General features: G+C 30.1%; 2 protein-coding genes and 1 pseudogene across 2 annotated transcripts; all 3 read left to right on the top strand.

The window, feature by feature from the left end:
- The first annotated feature begins 7,810 nt into the window (after positions 1-7,810).
- LOC132941021 (serine protease snake-like) lies at positions 7,811-11,502 on the top strand. The gene is made up of 7 exons (XM_061008867.1): positions 7,811-8,045; positions 9,572-9,808; positions 9,900-10,054; positions 10,113-10,234; positions 10,339-10,598; positions 10,669-10,841; positions 11,212-11,502. Exons 1-7 carry the CDS (start codon positions 7,949-7,951, stop codon positions 11,386-11,388), a joined length of 1,221 nt encoding a protein of 406 aa, XP_060864850.1. The 5' UTR covers positions 7,811-7,948; the 3' UTR covers positions 11,389-11,502.
- A 5,850-nt stretch (positions 11,503-17,352) lies between these two features.
- Positions 17,353-20,977, top strand: LOC132941855 (uncharacterized; annotated as a pseudogene).
- Positions 20,978-22,753: 1,776 nt separating this feature from the next.
- Positions 22,754-23,965, top strand: LOC132941109 (cytochrome c oxidase subunit 6C). Its single transcript, XM_061009010.1, has 3 exons — positions 22,754-22,912; positions 23,538-23,714; positions 23,777-23,965. The coding sequence occupies exons 2-3, from the start codon at positions 23,542-23,544 to the stop codon at positions 23,850-23,852; spliced, it is 249 nt and encodes an 82-aa protein (XP_060864993.1). The 5' UTR covers positions 22,754-22,912; positions 23,538-23,541; the 3' UTR covers positions 23,853-23,965.
- Positions 23,966-24,661: the final 696 nt, after the last annotated feature.

The following is a 24,661-nucleotide window of genomic DNA, read 5'->3' as shown; positions in this document are numbered from 1 at the left end:
TTTACGTAATACTATAATTTATTATTGGTTGTTGATAGGTGGATAGTCAACGGGGGAATAGGTATTTAAATAGGTAATAATGAGTAAATGACTGTCGACTGAATATGGCAAACGGCCGCGACCGCGACTGCGGCACTATTGGGCATTGGCACATAGATAATAAAAGATATATATTATATATATTCTTATATTATCTATGCATTGGCACTGGTCAATGCTCAAACGAATATCATAATTTATAGTACGATTCACACAACACGGGTGATTGATATTTGATTCGACCCGCGCACTGCGCAGTCGCACTACGTCCGTGCTAGGTATATCATTAAGTACTAATAAGTAATAATGTATTAATATTGTAGGATGCCGTCCGGACAGCGTCGAAAATATTATATTTATGGCGAGTCGATCCATTTCGAGAACGTGCGCATGTGAACATAGTATTATGATAACCATAACCATTGGTCAGTACCATTGATTATAAATATTAAATAGGTACTATCATCGTATAGGAAATAATAAGTATGATCATCGCAAACCGTGTTTTCGTCATAGTTCGCGTATTTGCATCGCCTTTTGTTTTTGTGCATACTGCATTCCATGAGAATAAATGTATACCCGTGACGTCACCTTGGGCTTATTGTTGACTGCCTATATAAACTATACATTGCCCCTTAAAAAAAAATGCGCAGTCTTAATATTATCTTTGAGCATATTTCTTATTTCTTATGGCTTATATTATTGAATAGTGAATACTATTTTAAATATTTATAATCAACGATAATAACGTTTGCGTATATCGGCGGGGCCGCACGGCATTCGTACGGCGCAATCGATGTTAATATTGTCCTTCGTTAATTCGTTAATCGTTATTTACTATAAGAGGATGTCAGCGCACTGTTTGTTTTCTCTCTCCGACTCCCGTAATCTTAGAGTAAAAATTGTAAAATCACCCACCACAAAAATAATAGAGAATCATTTAAATTTACAAAAAATTGTTTTTACTTTGAAAGTCTGACACAATGTCAAATAATAATAAAATATAAAATTTATGTCAAACCATTACATATGCATAGACGTATAATATAAGTTATAACGTATATTATTTTTTACGTCTATGCGTCAAACCCTCATAAATATCATTCTCTATAATTTTTGTAATAAGTTGTTATAACTCGAAAATTATTAAAGCAAATTTTGATGAAAACATTTTATCCATATTACGCGTGAGTAACTCGAAAATTATTAAAGCAAATTTAGATGAAAACATTTTATCCATATTACGCGTGAGTCTGAGAGAGATAACAAATATTGCGCCGACATCCTCTTTGTGCACCAACCATGACGTACGAGTCGCCAGTAGCGCCGAATGAAATTAAAACTGACAGTTCAATTGAATTCGGAAAATGGAAATTCGATTGAACCACCCACCCCCCCCTCCCCTTTCAAACGACTGTGAAACTGGCTAAACTAATTATATATAAATATTTTAATGACATATCTGTGTTCAATATATTTATAGCAGAAATACTAAGAAATATTCTCTATTATTATACTCACCCACCGGACCCACCTACCCATTATTAAGGCAGTTCATTTAAACTACTTGAAGTACATTTTTGGTACTACTCCGAGTCACTGTCGGCACCCGACCAACATAGTTTATGACGAAAAGTCCGACTTGAACACTTGAAACTTGAAAGCAATATAAAAGTAATACTAATGTTTGAATTCATGTTGAAGTCGCTGTTGATAAACGTGGCAATTTTTTTTTTTCATTGAATAAATAATACAGTTACAATAAGTATATTAATTATTTAATTTGCCCCATTAAGCAGAGCTTGTGGCGAGGTAAATGAGTTGTTAGTATGCAATAAAAAAAATTCTATTAATATTTAAATTTACAATATTTATAAGACTTATATCCTAAATAGTATACCACTATACAGTTAAAGTTCAAGTAACAACCAATTTACAATAGTTTTTTTCTTAAATTCATAAATATTTTTATTTACATTATAAACAATATTTTTTTCAGCCCAAGTGGCAGAGCATTAAATCAATTGGACCTAAATCATCTACGAACTTTTTCCCTATATTTTTTTTATTATGTAACTAACATGCAAGTCATATCCCCTTTTTTCTCGTTTATTGACATTTTTAATAGTAATTTTACCTGTTTTAAATAAAATGGTGGACTGTCTGTATAAATACCTAACTGGTAGAACTCTAAATTGTTTATAACTAATGGAAGTCGAGCCATAAAACTCCCGCTTTTTAGACATAATCTTACTGCATGATTTTGTTGAATTTCAAGTGATTTTATAGCATTATCAGAACATCCACACCATACTAATAGACCGTATTGGAAAATCGACTTATAGAGTGCGTTTTATACAGTCAGTGGCGTAGCCAGGGGGCGTGTTTTGGGTGTTTTAGTGAACCCGTGTAAAAATTAATTTTATCGTGTTTATATACCTACTTGTTTTTAAGTTTTATTACCAAAATATTGTAATATGCTTTATGCATTTTTCAAAAATAATATAAAAATGTAGCTACATATAATTAAGCATATTTTGACAATTTTGACTGCATATTTCAATAATTTTTAGTGCAACAAGTCAAGTCCCGAACCATAAATGTATTTATATACGAAAACTATAAAAACTTGGTTTTAATCTATACTTAGACACCCCCCATTTCTTAATCCTGGCTACGCCACTGTATACAGTATACAAAGTTTCTGTTGGTAAGAGTTTCTTTAGTTTGAAATATTTGCAAATAACAGATCTTAATCTCATAACCACGTTTTCAATATGAAATTTCCACCTAAATTTCCAGTCAAAAAAAGACCTAAATATTTAACTATTGTTACATCATCGAACGGTATGTACAAATGTACGTACTATAAATTGAGAAAGTAATGAATACACTTTTCCTTATATTCAAAGTCAGTTTATTATTATTCAGTTCTTTAAAGACAGTATTTACACCAACAGTCGTTTTGTGATGAACGTCTTCCCATGAGTTTCCGGAAAAAAGAAGCCAGGTGTCATCCGCATAGGTTATAACTTGACCATCAATACATAGGTTACAGATGTTATTTATATACAAAATGAATAATATAGGTCCTAAGACACTGCCTTGAGGTACTCCGTAATTTATTTCATCCTCAACGCTATGAACGCCATTTATCGATACTACTTATTTCGCTTTTTTAGATAGCTTTTGAACCACATAAAACTTTCATTAGATATCCCAAAACTTGGCAACATTTTCAGAAGTTCATCGTGATTTATCGTGTCAAAAGCTTTCGCTAGATCTAAGAAAACTGCAATTAGTTTTTTGTTATTGTCTAATTCGTTATATAAAAATTTGGACATCGCATAGAGAGCCCCAGTCGTACTTCTACCCGGTCGAAAACCAAATTGATTATTGGATAATAATTCATTCGATTCTAAGAAGGTTATAACTTATAAGTCTAGCTTAGTAGCTTTAATTATTTTTTCGAAAATGTTTGAGAAGTAGCAATGACTAATACAGTGACGTAGCAATGAGCTAATATACAGATACAGTGATGGAGGCATATACTATACAGAAATAATATTGTTCTAATGGCCCACCCTTGATCACCACAATTTCCGAGTTAATGAGTCATGAGTGCTTACTATTAAAAAAGCAACTTATTATTGTGTTAATATAATACTATAATACCATTATATTAATATATTATATTATTTACAGGAGGGCGATTGGTGCGATGACGTTAGTTCCTTTTTTTGTCAAAGTTGTATTACTATATATAAAATTTACACTTAAAAAAAATATAAAAAAAAGTGGATAAGTGGATGTCGCTCTGCTGTACAGTAGGTTACAAGTGGGTCACTGTAATGGATGGTGTTAAATTTGAATTCAATGATATAATAAAAACGATTCTGAGCGAAAACGGTCAGTCAGCCTATGATATTACCAAGTATATTTGATGATATTATTGTGAATAAAGTAATTTATATAATATAACTTATTTACGTGGAGCCTTGTTTTAAATTTTCAATCCTTAGCCATAAAAGTTAAACATTTTATACATTTTTAACTACAAAATAATTAATAAATTATAAATTTGATAAATGTTGTCAAAATTTGAACTTTAAATGCTTATAAAAAAAAATTTTGCCTATGTATTTTTAATATTTTTCAACTGCTATTAGAACGATATATCAGGAGCCTTATATTAAATATTCATGCTTTTTTACCCAACAAGTAAAATTTTATTTATATTTATAGAAAAAAAAAACTAAAAAATTAAAGACTGACAATGTCCGTAAACAGCTCAAAAAGAGTCAAGATATTTTTAAAATTTTATGGTGTATAGAAAATGCTAATATAAACATTCAATGAAATTTTCAAGTATCTACAGTCATTCGTTTTTCAATTAAAATAAAATAAGAAAATTGTTACATGAGAAATCGAGTGAATATCAAATGTTGTAAAAATATAAATTTCAGACACTCATAGAAAATTTAATTTGACTTTCTTGTAGACATTTTTTTTTTGATAAAGGTAGACAAACTTATGAGTAATCTTAAATTACATTTTCAAATCTTAGATTTAAAAATAAAAATTTTTATGAATTCTCAACTCAAAATAATTTGATAATTTTCGTGATTTTTCCGTATTTTGTCAAAATTTGAACTTTAAATGCTTATAAATAAAAACTGTGACTAAAGATTTTTAATTTTTTTCATCTGCCTTTGAAACAATAACCTAGGAGCCTTCTATTAAATTTTCAAGCTTTTTTACTCAACAGATAAAATTTTATTGATATTTATAGAAAGAAAAAATTATAAAAATAGAAAACTGACAATGTCCGTGAACAGCTTACAAGTGGGTCACTGTAATGGATGGTGTTAAATTTGAATTCAATGATATAATATCATTGTATAAGAAAAACGATTCTGATCGAAAACGGTCAGTCAGCCTATGATATTACCAAGTACATTTGATGATATTATTGTGAAAAAAGTAAATTTATATATAGCCTATTTACGTGGAGCCTAAGAGCCTTGTTTTCTATTTTCAATCCTTAGCTATAAAAGTTGAACATTTTATAATTTTTTAACTACAAAATAATTATTAAATTATAAATTTGATAAATTTTGTCAAAATTTAAACTTTAAATGCTTATAAAAAAAATTGTGCCTATGTATTTTCAATATTTCTCAACTGATATTGTAACAATATATCAGAAGCCTTCCATAAAATGTTAACGCTTTTTTACCCAACAAAAAAAAATTTTATTGATATTTATAGAAAAAAAAACCAAAAAAATTTAAAAACTGACAATATGTCCGTGAACAGCTCAAAAAGAGTCAAAATATTTTCAAAATTTTATGGTGTATAGAAAATGCTAATATAAACATTCAGTCAACATTTCATGTCCCTACGGTCATTTGTTTTAGAGTTACACCAAAAACCAAAATCGATTTTCTCAAAAACAGATTTTGCGTAAAAATTCCCGTTTTTCCTTAATTTTTCTTTTGTTTTTCACGTCACTTTTGAAAACTACTGGGAAATTTTTTACTTTGACCCCCCAAAGTACCAACTAAATTCACTTTCCTAACAGAAAAGTTACTGTTGAAGAAAATCCAAGCACTTTTACCGTCCTAAAAGGTGATGACAGACACAAAAAAAAAAAATTAAAAAAATTAAAAAAAAAACACACCATTGTAAAATCAATACATTCATCGCTTCTCTCAGAATCTAAAACCAAGTAAATGTCTGTTCCGGATTTGATTACAATAGTACAATACTTTACCACTATTGGGTAGTTAGCTACTGAATAGATACCATGATTTAAGATATGCGCAAGTTATACATACCTGATACCTAATATTATAATATCTATCGTGAAACGTGATAGGTATATTATATGACAACCTATTTATTACGAACACTTTTATATTCTACTTATAAGAAACTAATAGTTAAGCTATGACATTTTTTAGTTCAAAAAAACATAGTGGAACTGTGGAAGAGTTATTGGGAAAAAGATCGCAAGGGGGAAGGGGTTGAAGCCTCTAAATACATTTTCCTTAAAAGTAACCCGTCGGAGATTTGTCTTCCTCTCCATCATGTTTTAATTTTAAACTTTGGTTATCTATGACTCTGTAACTATTAAATCCTAGTTATGCCCATGATGTATAGTTACGAATAATAATAATATTAATATAGAATGAATGACTAACAAAATCGTTAACAAATATTTTCGACAGAAGGGTCGTTTGTTAATGAACATATAATATGTGCCTACATCGGTAGGCGGAAAAATAGGCCAAATCCTACCGAAAAAATGTAAATATAAATATCAACACATGTATATAATATATATTACACAATAATATATTGTGTTATAAGTTATAATTTATAATTATAAATTATTTAATTTTATTGAGTCATTATAGATAGTTAATGATATATTATAGTATACCTACAGTGTCAGTGGCGTAATTAAACTGGGGGGGGGGGGGGGGGTCGTATGACTTTTTTTTAAACTGACGAACCGTATTCACCTACATCATTGACTGTAACTATAAATATCATAGTACGAACTTTTGGATTTTTGAGAACCGAAACCTAAACCGAAACCAATAAAATCATGAAGGTTCCATTCTCTGATCTTAATATACATGGAAGTATGTTTTAATTAAGAACCATTTACAAATTATCTTTTAATTTGTGTCTTATGGATCTATTTCATGAATAAATTATCTGCAAATGATTAACAATCAAATTAAAAACACATTTAGAGTTTTTATGTTTAATATTGTTTACTGTTATACAACTGTTTTCGTCACAATTTTTTTCTTTTTCTATGCGAAGCTTGTTGAAAGTGAAAGACGTGATAATGGTATAGTTGTTAGTTGTTACTTTACATACGTTAATAACCTAATATGTTAATACCGAATGGTTAAATAAAGTTAACATACATCTATTGTATCAACTACAGTTTTCAATATTTTACATTTTGCCAATAACTTGATCTATTAGGTTTACAGTGTTATAATTTAACATTTTAACTTATTATACGATATGACGAAGATTCAACGGTTGTTATGACGCATTTTTCGCAGAATTCGTGTTAATGATAAATGATAATTACAGAATTACAAACGTTTAGACAAGTTCTTCTGTAATGCTAATAAGTTGCTAAATGGTTCTCAAAAATAATCCAAGTTTTATTTTAGACATATAGACGATGCACGCCTCATTGAGAAAACGAATAATAATAATAATTAGTAACTCTTATTGTACGCTATGTGTCCTACGTGAACACGTTGAACGCGGAGAGTGCGGGCGAATTATATTCTGACCATGCTGTTCCAAACGCGGTAAAAATCAAGCTGTTTTGTTTTTCGCCGCGGTCACTTAGGACATTTTTATATTTACCTACTTGAATTAAAAATTATGAAACTATTTTGTCAGCTTAGAATAATAAACAGATGTAAGATGTAACGTTATAGTCTATAGATAACGTTATAGATATAACGGATATCATTATTCGTTTCTCACGAAAAGTTCAAAATGTACCTATACAAATAAACCCAATCGTGACCAGTAACTGGTTGATAAGCATATTAACGTAATTTTTCCACCCACTGATTATTAATTTGTTGTTATAACATTTGAATAATACGTGACCTCGATTACTCAATATAAATATTCTTAAGTTAGGAATAAGTTATAATATTGCTTTCCATGGTCAAGAACCAGTATATCGAAGTGGGGTTTACATAGTGTGTTTGTGTATATACCTACTGTTTAATCAACTATTTAAAATCTTCAGCAAATTGTAGGTCTGTATTCTATAAGTATACCAGTGGTTTTCTGTAAACCAAAATATCAATTAACTCTTAGTTTGAATAATATATTAAAGCTATTTTTATTAACAATGAGAAGCTATACAAATTTACAATGTTTTTTAACTGTGTTTTTATTATGTTTTGTGAATTCGGGATACGATGCACAAATACTAGGATTATATGAAGGTACGTTTTGTTATTTTTATTTTAGTCCAAATTCCTAAATTGTTGCCACTGGACGGAAATAATCATGGGTGGGTGGAGTGTGGTTTTGGTCATACAACAATGTTAATTTTCTTTTTGGAGTATAAGAGTTATATACGTAGTATAAAATGTATTTTTTATAAAATGTAAATAAATGCAGATTGTACTTTTGGGAAATCATTGGAACATAATATATAATTATATAATACACTTATTATTTACCGTGGCCCGTACGATTGACCTTATTTTTATACTATAGTTTCATAATATATATATTTTAATTTATTTTAAGGATACTTAACGCTAATCGCTATAAACGAATATGTTAAAGAAATGTGGTGACTAGTGGCAATATTAACCAACTAACTATTATTTATAATATGTTAACTGTATTTGAAATATTAAAAAAAAAATCAATATTTTATTTTATAATTTGTTTTGATATGTTTTTGACATTAAAAAAATAAATAAATTAAGCTCTGCTTTCATGTAAAAATATAAAAATAATATAATGTAATATAAACAATTTGTCAAATATTCCCGCGGACCGTGATGTTTGTTGATCATCTTGACCAGAGAGTTGGCAACCCGCGGCCCTAATATCAATTTTTTGTGGCCCGCCAGTAAAATTTAAAATTTGTATAAAAATAGACGTTATGTATAAAAAACACGAACTAAGATAGCAATGAAAGTATAAACTGGGAACAGTAAATTAAATTGTGTGGATAAAATGGACACTTGTTGATAAAAACTATACGATGGCAAAATTTCAGCAATATTATTGGGAAAAAGAAAAAGTAAAATTTTTGAATATCATTGAAAAGTTACAAAATTAGTTTTCAACCAGATTTTCTAATTTTTATTCGATTGACTTAAAAATTAAATTATTATAGAACCCGTTTAAAGTTTATATTGATGATGTGTACCTAAAGATGTTGGTACAAATAGAAATTATTTAGTGACAAAGTGAGGAAAGTCTTAAAACTGACTTTCATTATGTCCATAACTTATTTCAGTCTTATTCGAGTCTCTGTGAAACAAAATTTAGCAAAATCAAATATTTTGCTGAAATATTATGTATAGGTATCGTGTTTGAAAGCACGCATATAGCTATGAGCAAACTTTTTCACTAATGAAATATCGACAAATCAAATATTTTTCAAGATGCTCACTTAAATGCTGTATTGCTTTACAATAAATTGGTTTATGTTATTCAAATTTAAAAATCAACTTTTGCTTAGTTTTTTTTAAATATAATTTTGACATGTTAATTATATTTTAGATATATAATATATCTAAATTTGATTTGAATATACATTTTTGTTTAAAATAAAGTAATTAATCTATTTTCAAATTGTGGTTCGTAAAAAATTTATATTTACATTTATTTTTATTATTTTTATTCTTGACATCAACTACCGTTTAAAATTTGTAATTTCGTCATTTTACATCAAAGTATTAACAAATGACAATATAAATAATTATATTTATATATTATTCGTGTATAGATGAAATTTGCCGGAAAGGCGATGGGAAAACTCCCAACTCCATTTGTCGGAATATTGAAAGGTGTCCGGTTGCAAAGGAAGGACTTATGAAAAACATTATACCTCAACTATGCTCATTTAACGGATCAACTCCAATAGTTTGTTGTCCACCAGAAAAAAATACCAATAATCAAATTACTACCACAACGAAAAAACCAACCACAAATCCAGTTTCGAAATCTTATACTGCCACGGAAAGTATGTATAGGCAGATTGCCTCAAAATATTATAAGAATTTTAATATTTTATTTAATAATTATTCTTATTTATTTTTATCTCACACAAATAGTGTGCAGTGAGTACTCAGAATTAATTTATCATACAATAAAGGACCCAATATTAATATCAGATCAGGAAAATTACCTGAAAGTTAAAGATTGCTATGATGCCATTACCTTAATTACCAATGGTACAGATGCTAAACCAAAGGAATTTCCTCACATGGTGACAATATGAAATATAAGACATTAATTGTTATTGTATTAATATTTTTTAATTACAGGCTTTGTTGGGTTATAGTGAAAAACCAGACATAAATTCATGGGCATGTGGAGGATCGCTGATAAGTAAAAGATTTGTACTAACAGCGGCCCACTGTGAGAAATTGGGAAATAAAAATGAACCGTACGTATACTTAAAAATTAAAATACTTACATAGTTACATAATATTTTAATATTATACATTATGTTTACTGAATAAATTGTAATAGAAATAACTATATTTTCAGGAGATTTGCAAGTTGGGCTCGCTTAGGTGAATTAGACTATCTCTCGGAAACGGACGAAGTCAGACCTAAAGACTATAGAATAGTACAACGAATAATACATCCAAATTACAAATCAACTTCTTTGTACCATGATATTGCATTGTTTCGTTTAGAAAGGGATGTAGATTTCTCGGCATTTGTACGACCTATTTGTCTAAATACAGATAATATGTTAACACCTCCGGCAATAATAGCCACGGGTTGGGGAAAAACTGACGTAGGTAAGTTATAGCTATATATTCAATATATAATATGGTAATTTGTAAATATAATGAAAATAAAAATATTTAGCTTCACTTCCAAGCTCACATTTATTGAAAGTACGGATAAACACTATTTCGGCGGAAGAGTGCGATAAAAGTTTCTTATACCTGGTAAACAGAAATCAAAAATTAAAACAAGGAATAGTTGATAACTTAATGGTGTGTGCTGGAAATCCAGAAGGTGGAAATGACACTTGTGGAGTAAGTAATTTGTATTTCTATACAAATAATTATGTTTCTGGGGAACGGAGTGGCCGAGCGGAATAAGGCGTCGGTTGCAACGCGCACCGACGCCGGTTCAAAACCTCGGCCGCGGGCGGCATTTGTCTTCTGGCAAGTCACGGTGTCCGGAGAGAAGTGCCGCCATCCCACTCCCGGGCATGGCAGATACCTGCGGTTGCCCACTAAAAAATCTACCAAACTGTGTAAACGTACTTAAACCTACAGTACCCTCCCACAGAGTTCAAAACCACCCAATGGCCTAAGTTGCCGCGGGTTAATTAATAAAAAAAAAAAAATTATTTCTGCATCATATTTTCTTTAATTATAATTTATTTTTACAATCTTATAGGGCGATTCAGGTGGTCCAATTCAAATAAAACACAATAGGTACACGTGTATGTATTCACAAATAGGAATAACATCATTTGCAGGACAATTTTGTGGAGAAAAAGATTCACCTGCTGTTTATACCCGAGTATCGAATTATATTTCGTGGATTGAAAAAATCGTCTGGCCAAAAATGTAATAACTATAATTAACTAATAAAATAATACATCGTAGGTTTGAGTTAAATATTATTAATCTAAATTTTAAATGTTGAAACCGTATTTATAAAGCAAATATATTATTTTATTGTTTATGGCATCTGTGATTTCTGTTAATATTTTTAGGTTTATACTCCAATATTGTCTGTACCTATTATATAATATAATAGATATAAAATTATAAAAAAAAATAAGAACGCAAATATATGTATTTTATTTTATTTAAAATACAATCTATTTTTAACTTTTATCTATTAGCAATCAGCTATTATATACACAATGACTGAACGATCGATAAATATAAAATATGTCGATCACCCTTTCATACATTTTCAGCACAAAATATTATTTTAAAATTTAAATTTACTCTGGTGCGTGAAAAATAAAACGTAGTTATACAATAAATGTATCAATAATAGTTATTAAAAATAAAAATGTGCATGATTCGACAACATCTGTTTGACGCATGTATTGACGTATATAAGTATAATAGAACGAATATTTATGTGTGCCTGTAGTTGTTGTATTGATCTATTCACGAGATTAGAATATCCAATAACCCATTGTTACATCAACCACGACCTATTGCCCATAATATTACAATGGGCAGAAAGATGAACGATTAGTAGTCAATGGATAACTGCAAATAAGACAACTCAGGTATTCGGATGACCCCACCTGTAGTCATAATCTGTGCACATCAATGTCAACTGTCAAGTTCTAGTCGGTCAGTACCCCTAACCAAGCACAAAGTAAAAGCCAACAAACGCAAAATAGTTTGTGCATACAAAAGTTTAAATCCAAAGTGCATAAATTAGAAGTATACAGTGTATCCCGTTTTAAATGTACCACTAAATATCTCAGCCCGATAATCTTAGATCGAAATACGGTTTGCTGCAATAGCTAAGGGGTACTGAAGTACACATTTAAGGACAAATTTCAAATTTTTAACTCTTGTAGTATGCGCATGCGCAATACAATTTTTTTTTTTTAAATTACAACACCTATTTCTTGTCACCGGATATGGATAGATTATTTTATTCTAAGTAATTTTGATCCATTGACCATAGTTCTAAACCTAAAATTGAATGAGTTACAGTTTTTGGAAATTTTGAAATAATTAAATTTTTTCGATTTTACCTAAAACAATACACGCTTGAATTTCATACAAAAGTAAATCATTTTTGAACTAAAATAAAATGCATTTAAATAATTTAATACAAAATTACATAAAAAAAAATGTATAGCTAATTTAAAAATAAATTTACCAACTAAATTGACAATGACGTTGTAATTTGCGTCATTATTGTGCGATAAAAGTTATTGAATTATTTCCAGTTTTATTATTAGTACTTTGATAATGGTAAATTATTTCTAATTTTATTCTTAGTACTCCGATAATTATTGTAGATATTGTATTTATTCTTAGTACTTCGATAATTATTGTAGATATTGTTTTTATTCTTAGTACTTCGATAATTATTGTAGATATTGTTTGATTATCAAAAATGAACTAATGCAGTAATGCACGTTCACTCAGTATTGTACGTTCGTCGATGACACTTATAACTTTTAACATAATACTTTGAAAGATTTTTCTTTTTTTCTTCTTTAAAATGTTAAACAATAGTGAAAAAGTTGATATGATTTTAATTTATGGTGAGTGTCAACTTTTTCACTATTGTTTAACATTTTAAAGAAGAAAAAAAGAAAAATCTTTCAAAGTATTAGTTAAAAGTTATAAGTGTCATCGAGGAACGTACAATACTGAGTGAACGTGCATTAGTTCATTTTTGATAATCAAACAATATCTACAATAATTATCGAAGTACTAAGAATACGGGACACACTGTATAGTCATGTCAGGGCCGGATCTAGATATTTTTATATCTGGGGAAAAAACAGAATACGCTCCATTATCAGTAACATATTTTTTGGCACGCCTGCATCAAAAGTTTGGTTTTCGATAGCGGTTGAATCGTTGGAACTTGGAAAGCGAACTTTTTCCGTCCAGCGGTAAAGTGGAAATTCCCAAAAGTGCATATAACGCGTATCCCTTGCACAACCAGACACTGGAACGTCTGGAACTTATACCATGGTCCTTACAAAACATAAACTTTTTATTACATTTTCTATTCATATTATAACCACTTTGCATGACGTGTAAACATTTTTCTTTCATGAAATAGTTTTCGTAAAATAATCTGGTTGTTGCATAGCCGCATAAATACCTGCATAGTGCATTACCCCTAATACCTTTGTTTGATCAATAATGATTACTTTTGGCGATTTTTATTTATTTACCTAAGTATTAACAACTATTACTATTTAGTAGGTCAGAATGTCAGATTTAACATTTTATATAATTTAACTAGATAATTCTCTTGACTATTCTTATTAGATAGGATTATAGGAACCTACTCTGTGATAGCGGCAACTCGAACATATTTTTATAAAAATAACTTCAATAATCATGGTCATCGGTCACGAACGATAATTAACTATTATAGACTATAGTTCTATACTTCTATACCAATAGGTACACAGGCGCGACTTTACGGCTATACCTATACGTAATAACCAATAGGTATCAATAATTATTTAATGGTTGATAATTAATGTCATAATATGAGTATATGACAATAGATAACAATACAGAATATGGATTGTTTAGTTTTTAAAAAAAAATAAGGGATACGATTCGACGATGTATATATACGTGAGTATTTGTACTTACCTACTATTTTTTCAGGGTACACGCTCAGTGGCGCACAGATGTAGGTATTTTGTGAGCACATGTAGTTAAAAAAAACCACACACCCATTTTATTTTATTTTAAACGTATCCTTAGATACACATTTTGTTTTTGTTTAAGGCGCCCGGTGCCGATGCCTTTTTGTCCTTAAAAATACACTCTGCGGGAATAACGATACCGCCTTGTAGAACCAACCAAATTTCATAATTTTTTTTTTTAATTGCTAGAGGGAAATATTCTACAGCCTGCAACGATCTCCGTTTTTCAATATTTTATTCTCAAACTTTATAATATGTCTAAGAAAATACAAGATAAAAAGCATTTTTTTACAATTTTTTTAATACGATTATTTGAAATAAAATACAAAATCAGAGATCGATGCGTGCTGTATAGGAAGCCTTCTTCTTTCAGATAAAAAAATAGTCATCAAAATCTGACAATTCTACAAAGCTTGAGAGTTATTCCCGTAAAGTGATTTTTTTACATATAATATACCCTATCAACCCCCCCTAAATAGATATTGGGTAATAGATTAGTGAAAAAGTCTTATAATTGAGGTGGCAGCTAAACTATAAAATTTAATTTTCAAATTTTATAGAATTGTGGAAAATTTGAAAAACTGGCACCGGGACCCTTGATATTTAAATAAATCAGTAGCTCACTTACTCACTTATTAATCACTGTACAACTGTAGTTCACGGAAATTAATTATTATAGACTATAGTGTATATTATAAATGTATGAGCTTCCATGTGACACCATTAATTTAACCCATTCCCATCGAGAGCACATAGACTTGCAGTACCTACTAATCTGTCTGGGCGCCACTGTATACGCTAATACACAAAACAATAAATTGGTACATATAAGCCATAAGGTGTATACCCCAGTATACCCACCAAAACACCACTTATTATATTCAGTGTTACTCATTACTAGTTACTCGACATATTATAAATGCAACAAAGAAAAATAACTAGTTAACTTAATAGGTATATTTAAGTTTACTATAATTTGGTAGTAATGAAAAGTCGCAGTCCTCGCTTCCACGGAAAGTTAAACGACAAATAATACAGTGAAACTTCCATACTACGGACTCCGTAGTACGGAGTCTCGCGGAGCATAAACAAAATTAGTACCTATTATAGAGAATTTTGTTAAATAGAATTGAATAAATTTGGTTCCCAAAAATATTTCATTAAACAGACTATTTTGTTAAATGGAAGTTCCTTATATAGTTTCACTTTATTTCGAAATAAATTCGAAAGAGGGGGACAATGGAATGGACACCTTAAAACTGTAGATGTCACTGTACTAAACTTATTTCTATATGGATTTAATTATTTTTCTACGCATAGCATGTAATGAAATAAAAACAAAATGTACGCCCTTACTAATTTCATGAGATAATTTTACGCCCGTGGTTAAATCCCCGGCATCCCCACCATAGATCCGTTCCTGAGTTAATATATAGACACAATGTAAGTCTTATAGATGAAGATAATAATAGGTTATAATAGGCATAGTTTAAAGTTTTAAACCGGTATTAAAAATGATAAAATTCTTGTAGAACTGAACTCTCAGTCAACCACATAATTACAAAATGCCTCCAATACATAGAGAACTCAACTTGATGGAAATAATGTGTGAGTAATTTGCGTACCTACGTAATTTGCAATATAAATATACAATTTATATATTGAATTACAAATTGAAGCTTATATAATTCGTCAATGTATTATTAAATATCTATAACACATAACATTAAAACAAAAACATATAATATACTATTTTACATTTTTACCCAGTTTAAAATGGTCAAAGTTGGTTGGTACAAGAAATCATGTTTACGGTAAAATTATTTAGGTTTTAAAATGTTTTGATCATCGAGGATTTTGTTTTGATTTGTTGATCGACATTTTTAATTTCTCAATCTTTGTACATAAGTATATACATAATTTATTTAAAATCTTCAAATTTTTAGTTTTTTTAATAATACTTATTAATTTATTATATTAGGTACATGACAACTAACAGTTGTCTTGCAAAGTGTCGAAGTGTTGATGTCTATCATGCGTGTAACATATAAATATATAATATTGTATACCTACTAGTATTACTACCATTATTTTACTAGTGGTTAAGGGTAGGTTTTAGGTATTAAGGCTTACTAAATATTGATAGAAAAATTTTAATATTATTATGTTATGAATTATATAACTTAGGTATATAATAAGTTATAATAAAAGTAAGATACTAAGAAAAGTTCTAAAATTATTTATTTCATAATTTTGTGTCATATATTTATATTATATCTTAAATATACTATTCAAAGTTGCGGCACCATTTTCTTTTGAGACGATATAGGAATTAGATAATTTATATAAAAACATAATCTAGGTAGATATAAGAAAAAAGTGTTACCATTGGGTTGTCGGATCCGGTTCCGGAAATGATAAATTTAGTCAGTTTACTTAACCCTCTTTATTTCATGTAGGTAACGATACTCGTATAATATTATTACAAATCGTCTTACGTGTGATAATGCATTGTAATTGTACATATTATGCTAATTGTAAATATTAAATTTACAAATTGCATATATTATTTAAAATAAAGTAATAATATATATATATATATATAGCCTTATACGTATATAAGAAATAATATTATTCCATCTGCTATCACACCATTCACAAGACATGTATTGTATATAACATCCGAACATCGTCTTTACAATATAAATGAGTCAATCACAATTCACAAAAGAAAACTTAAATATCATTTAATATTAATTCAATTATAGTTCTTATAGTTATCTTCATAAAGTTGTTATTTTTATGTTGAGTTATATTAATTTGCATACCTACATGCAAACAAAAAATGCAACTAAAATGTTAATTTAATATACACGCCAATTATTGACAAGTCATCAGTCATCACGACAATTCTTTTGTGCCGACAGTTGATTCTTAAATTAGATTTTAAATCCAAATGAACCAAATTCACAAAAGCGTCATTAATCATAAATCATAATATTATATAGGTACATATTGAACCCTTATACGCACCGAATATTGCAATGTTCACGCGTCCTCCTACTCAAGTTCAACAACCGTCTCGAATGTGATGATGATGACTGGTTCACACCTTTGTTGGAGGTTGATTGGTACGCCAAGTTCATTGTCTAATGATACATAACGATAAAAAAAACCGTTGTAAACATTTTGAAGGATATACTGAGTCTTCGTGAACCTCCTATAAAAGTCACTGTACAATTTGCATTCCCAGTCAGTATTCATTTAGAAGCTCGAAAATATACACTACACAGCAACTACAGTCATTATATACAATGATGATCCAAGTAAGTCGGTCCATTATATATTTCACATATCTAATACGTTTTGAGTGTAAATTGTAGAAGACGATACCAAAGTGTCTATATTTTTAATTACCTATTACAATATTCATGGTAATAACTAATATTAAAATATTATATTTTATCTTCAATTCTATACATTGTAGATACTGCTTAATGAGTAAAATTCAATTGTTAACATAGATATAAGCGATTTAATACAATACAATTAACCAAAATACTTTTATTGCCTTTAGGTATTTTCAATTCTGTTGGTGATCGTATCCGGCATCCTTTGCAGTGGGACGCAACAAGGAGTATCCAGTACCCAAGCTGGCCAGACATTGCAAGTACAGCCCAATGTCAGAAAGTACAACAAACACACTGCCACGGAAAGTAAGTCTTTTAAATATAAATACTTTTTTATTTTTAATAATGGAGTAAATTTATCATTATGATTTATAAATTAATCATTTTTAATTATCATATGAATTTATGGCCAACTTTCGATATAACTATTTATAATAAATATATTAGGTATAAATGTATAATTGTACAAACATATGACATCTATACCACATTATTAATTGCTATAATATAGTATATATATTATATATTATATAATATACATCATGGTTCAATAGGTATCTAGCATACCTATTGGCTATTATTATAAATTATAATAATTACAAATTAAACTATAGAAATAGAATCTATAGATACTTTAATATAGACTATTTTAATTTATCGTATTAGGTACTGCATTAGTATTTTAAATTTTAATGTTTTATACATAATATATTAGATAATAAACTAAATACACTACCTAGCTGATTTATTAAGTGTTGGTACCTAAGTAGATATTTAGCATAATTAATTACAAATTAATAAAATACAATTTATTTAAAAGTATTTAATATTCATTAATTTTCATCTAATTTAGTAGATACTCAATTCACTACTAGTATAAAACAATATATATAGTAATTGTTGTTTATTAAATATTAAAATATAAAACTAACATTTAATAGCTTTACTCAACATTTGATTGATAAATTATTATTGTTTTAAAATTGAAAACGATGAAAACACGGCGTATGACGTCTGTCGTATATAGCTGCTTCGAATGCTCCGATATAAACCAATGCATTTTTAATTCGACGGAAAACGACATTAATTATAGACAGACAGAAACAAAAAATCACGGTATCGAACCCCTTAAAATTAATTTAAAAATATTTGTCAACTAGACGTCGCGCAAAAAAGTAAAAACACCTCTAACACATCAATTAAATACCTATATAAATGTCTTGACTGCCACGATTCATTCTTCATTTACCGCTGAAGTAGACTTATCGCTACCTTTGCCGCCTTAATTACATATTTATGATCTTTGTTTTGTTAACTTCCATAAATCATAATGACCATATATTTTATATTATCCATTTTATCATCTAACTTAATTTACCAGCATATACGTCAGCGGCCAGCACGGACTAAGATATACATAGGTATACATATAGATTTATACATATTACATATATATGGATATATATCTTAATATCTTAGTCCGTGGCGGCCATTCACAACCAATTGGCACGATAATCAAAATTTACGATATTATATTTATTTATAAATATTGTTCCAAACATCGAAACACGCAGCTGATAGTAGGCAGGCACTAAACCATCAAATCATAATAACTATAGGTAGTCATAATATTAGTTATTTATTTTGTCAATATTCAATATACTTGTGAAAAGTGTAGGTAGCATACTTAACCAAAAATGACTCGTAGCCCGTAGGTATAGCATACCTACTTAATGGTCTCAACGAATACCATAGTCCACAATTTGATATTATATTAATTATTAAGTACAATACAAAATAAGTCATAGTAGGTTGGTTTTACATAAACCAAACAAATAAATCGTTGTGTACTTGTGCATGATTATGTTTTAATCATTGTTTATTTTACTTAAAAAGCTAACCATTGAAAAATCATTCAAATCGTGTTATTTTCCATTATTTTAAGAACCTTGTACCACTGCAGGCTCGCCGACGGGCACGCGAAAAGACAAACCGGACAACTATTCGGACGCACAGGACTACGTGCCCATAGGCGGCGTGGCCGGTCCCGGATATCCATACCCGTACCCGTACCCGTACCCTTACCAACCTGCAGTCGGCCCTTACCAACCAGTCGGCCCTTATCTGCAGCCGGGCGGCCCTGTGCTAGTGCCGAGCGGAAACCCGTACCGGCCGCTGCAGTACCCGTACGAACCACAGTACGCTGTGGACGGGGCACCACCGCCACCGTACAACTACGCCCCCTACTACCCCGCCGGGCCACAGTACGTCACAGCGCCGCCGCCGTACTATCCCGCCACACAGCAACCGCTTTACGAACAACAGGCGACCGTCGTGGACGCGTACCGCTCACCGTTTTATCCTCCGCAACCGGCTGATCAGTCGCAGTTTTTCAGACAGCCCGCCGCTGCCGGAGGTTTACCGCCGTACTACTCGTCGCCGCACTTCAGAGCCCATGCGTACAACAGACCGCCGCCGTTTCTCCAGCAACGAGACACCGCAGCCGCTCCATATTTCCAGCAACGGGACGCCCCATTTCTCCAGCAACGGGACGCTGCAGCTGCCCCTGCCGCTCCTGCTGCCGCAACCGCCGCAGCCGCAGCCACCAACAACGCCGAACCGCAGTACGAACAACAACAGTCCGGACCGTTCGACGGCAACCAGTTTCATTACTAACGCCACCGATCGTATTAAAAACGTTTACTACCTGGTAACCGCGGCGCCTCATAATAGACTTGGATTGATTCTGTACATTATTCGCAATACCATAATCCATTGAACGTCTGCCGGATGCAGCACCATAGTTATAAATCCAAACAGTCTCAATAATATAGAAATTATGGTTTAATAAAATTAAATAAAAAATATTAAAATGTAAGTATAATATGGGTATTATGCAGATGTATGCAGTGACACGATATGTACACGGATTTAGGTAAGCGGTGTACATCTATAATATCATACCTAAATGTTTTTTGAGTCAATAATATTCTATTGGTTTCAAAATATTTTCGTGAGTTCGGTGCCACTGCATTTAATATCATGGGTTAGTTAGTACTTATGGGTAATGACATTTTATTAATTATGTGTTTTACATAAAACATTATTGCCATAAATTTTAAATCCTATAAGTTTAATTGATTCTACATAATATTATATAAATTATATGTTGTGTTTGATGGTATATATTATGTATGTAATATCTATTATATTAATATACAAGCAATAATATCATTGATCACTGTACCTATTTTATACCGAGTAATTTATAAACAATATTTATTTATGATTAACACGGTATTATATATAATGTTATTATTATGAGTTGTGACTTTATTTTCCAATTAAATACAAACATACTAATATATCTACTTAGTTCTTATATGGTTATATATAAATATATTACCTATTTAAATATTTTATATATAACTGACATATTGTTTTTAGTTATTATATTTCAACAAATGAGTTCAACATTTTTTTTTTTTAAAACGCCTAACAGCTCTTAGTATCCTGGTTAAAGGTGAGTCTGTCGCAAAGTTAGTTTGGCCGAACGACAAATGAACAATAAAGTTATAACTTAACCCGGTTTTATTGGGTATATCCGCATACTGAGTGGTTCTAAACGTCCACTTATAGATAGTAAGTAATTAACAGTACGCTGTACGTCAATACCCAGCTAAGATACTGAAATAAGAATCCGATACTTAGAATTGACTGATTAAAGTCACACGTCTTCGAGTGCAAAAAAGTAGTAAAATTAATCGTACTAGTCCTATGTAGAGTATAACTCCATAAGACCATTATCGCCTGGGATAAATAAACCCATAATGGTCGTCACTTAGACCGAGAGGCCCACATCGATCAAATGCATATATTATTTATTTGGAAGGATGGTATAGTTAATTGTTATGTAAACCCAAATACCCAATGACCAATGGACAATAGCCAATAGCGGTCAAATGATTTTGTGATGTACCTATTTTTCAACATGCACTATTTGATCATTAAAATTAAAATTTATGGTTATACAAGATCATAAATATTGAAAAATAAATTATGAAGGGGGTTTTTTAATTTATCATGTTCGTAGTGAGTTGTCCTAAGTTTATCCTAAAAAAATCTCGGTAAAAAGTCCCACACTAGGAAAAAAAGTCTCGCTAAAAAAAAAATGAAAATTGAATAATTGAATATGTCAAAACTGTATTGAAAAATACATTAAAGTTAGATAAGTAAAAATGTATAGTTTGTTGACTTGTTGTTAATTATCTACTTACTTAAATCACATATTCAGTATTAAAATATAATAAAATAAAATTTAATACAAGTCTAAAATAATAAAATTAAATACAATAATAAATACAATTATAGTACAATTATATATAATTATAATAATAATGATATGAAAATGTAATATTTTAATTAGGTACACGGGTACACCTCTTTCTTATGTTATGACTTACGGCTATTAAAAAAATCTAATACCGATATTGCCCGCTTGTATTTGTATACATACATCTTATAGACGTTTTTCTACGGTCCTAGTTTGCCCTGGTTTCTTAAATGGTTTTCGAATCTTGTACAGCATCTCTGCATCTAAAGCTAATTTTGCTTCATCTGCTGAAATTTACATTATGATTTTTCTAATTAATTTCCAAATAGTTGGACGCCTGTGTTCACAGAGTTTTGAAAATCGGTTATTCCACCCCCTTCAGTCATATTATTTGTTCGATGGCCCTCTACTTAAGTGGACAATGTACATTGCACGAGGAAGGTGAAAATATTAGGTGCAAAATAGATAAAATTCGAAAACAAACGTATAAACGTATATACGATACGATGTCATCCAAAAGACTGGCAACAGTCTCATTACCTATATCATGAGTCATGACTGTGTCTGATGTTCGGAAATAGGGAATTTTCTAGTGTACCAATTAAAATAGGATCAAAATATTATACTGCTTATTATGAATTATGATTTTAACATTATTCTTCACACCTGAGTACCAGGTATAGACTAAAGCTTAATTTATTCGTGATCCTCACCAGCTGTATGTTATCTATAACCGTGATAGTAACCAACATTTTATTCTTCCATGACATTTAAGTCAATGAAGATAACGACTAAAACAGATGTTTAATACATCGAGGTAATTTTTTACCAAACATTGAAACACCTAATACCTACCGAAATTATTTGGTATTACTGCGGTTGAAATTTTGATTTGTCTTGCGCTCGTGAATTATTTCCTTCCTGGGAAAGTTAAATATCTATTCCGATAACTATCCATTCACCAAACAGGTAAATATTATTTAGTAATTTTTATAGACATCAAAGTTAGTTATTTTGGACAATGTCCGTAAACTGAAGTTGATAATGTGAAGGTCAATTTCTGAAAATTAATTAAAAGTTCAACTTAGTTACAATTGTTGGATATTCGAATAACAATTTATTGATTTGTAGAAAATTAGGAACTATTCTCTCTTATGAAAAATGTTTTCTATTGTGTAATAGTTTTTCGTATTGCGCAAATTGTATTTCGATAAAGTTGTTCAAAATATGATCTTAAACTGGAGATAAATTGTTTGGGATTGACCATTGTATGGTGTTAAAATATATATATGATTGAGAATAAAACTATTATTAATACAATAATGTAACTTAAACATGTCGGAAAATATATCTAGAATTCACAATTTATTTACAGTTAACACCAGAATGAATATACCATATCAACTTTTGTTATTTAAGATTGCTTAATAATATAGTACGCCTTTAAAATAATCATATATTTTGGCATTTATGGATAAACTTGTAGGTAGGATCCGTATAATTTTACCTCACAAATAAAGGACAACATGTTTGCGGTAATAATGTTCATATAATTGTTATATTAATATTAACTTTACATCAAATTCTTTTTTAGAACCATGTCTGCCGGAGCTGTGGTACAAAAATTAGCAAAACCACAATTACGTGGACTTTATGATAAGAAAACCAAGTTCCACCTTGTGTTTAGTGTTGTACTATCCATTGGAGTTGGTGTGGCATACAAATATGGCATCGGTGAACCTCGTAAGAAGGCTTACGCAGAATTTTACAAGTAATTTATACATCTGTTTAGTGTGAATAGTATTTAACACTTATAATCTTTTATTTTTATAGACACTATGATGCAGAAAAGGACTTTGAAAGAATGAGGAAATTAGGACTTTTCTCATCTTGCCCTGCCGATGATTAAAATAACCTATGTCATAATGTAACTAACTAGTTGTTCTATGTAAATTTATTTGATCAGAAAAGTCAATGAATACACTTTTGTATTGATAAAATATAATTAATTTTTATGTGCTACTGATTGTATTCTACTATTTACATATTGTGTTTATGACCATGGGGTCATAGTTAAATTGTATCAAAAATGAATCGCTGAAAGCATAGTACTTCAATATTATAAAGCTAACAGTATAATCAAATTTTGGTACCCTAGCATTGAGAAAACCATTCACATATCGTATACTTAAAAATATTTTTATTTTTTTTTAATTAAAAAAATAAAATCCCTGAATTTTATTGTGACTGTTATTTTACAAATCCTAGTAGAGATATATGTTTTGACTGAGTGAGTATGACGAGACGAATGATTGGACACTAATTAAAACAAACTAGAAACAATCTCGTTTATTATAATTGTATGGCGGAAGATTGATTTGGGAATTCGGCCGACGCGTAATTGCTTAAACATTAAACAATGAGTTTCACTATTCAGATTTTCAGAACCATCTGAAAATCGTTCGTTTATTTTGATTTCGGTCCTTTTAGAGTCGTCGACTCGTCAGTCGTCACTCGTTATCTATTCTATCAACGTTTATTAAATATGTGATTTTATAATATTTTGTGATTTTCGGGAGGGTGTATTAGCGATAACGTCAGGTGCGCCAACACACATTCGGAGCTGGTGACAAGACCGTCGTAGGGTTAAAAGTCGTTACTTCGCGGGATATCTGCAACGGGAAGGTCCTCCACAGAAATCGTCTTTTTCGCGGTGCT

The sequence above is a fragment of the Metopolophium dirhodum genome, chromosome 3 (genome assembly GCF_019925205.1).
Source record: "Metopolophium dirhodum isolate CAU chromosome 3, ASM1992520v1, whole genome shotgun sequence".
Taxonomy (NCBI): domain Eukaryota; kingdom Metazoa; phylum Arthropoda; class Insecta; order Hemiptera; family Aphididae; genus Metopolophium; species Metopolophium dirhodum.
The sequence above is the reverse complement of the archived record's forward strand: the minus strand, read 5'-3'. Positions and strand labels throughout refer to the sequence as shown.

Coding starts and splice junctions, on each gene's coding strand:
- LOC132941109 (XM_061009010.1), top strand. CDS start 23,542: ATGTCTGCCGGAGCTGTGGTACAAAAATTAGCAAAACCACAATTACGT. Junction 23,715..23,776: donor GCTTACGCAGAATTTTACAA/GTAATTTATACA, acceptor TTATTTTTATAG/ACACTATGATGCAGAAAAGG.
- LOC132941021 (XM_061008867.1), top strand. CDS start 7,949: ATGAGAAGCTATACAAATTTACAATGTTTTTTAACTGTGTTTTTATTA. Junction 10,599..10,668: donor TTGGGGAAAAACTGACGTAG/GTAAGTTATAGC, acceptor AAAAATATTTAG/CTTCACTTCCAAGCTCACAT. Junction 10,842..11,211: donor GTGGAAATGACACTTGTGGA/GTAAGTAATTTG, acceptor ACAATCTTATAG/GGCGATTCAGGTGGTCCAAT.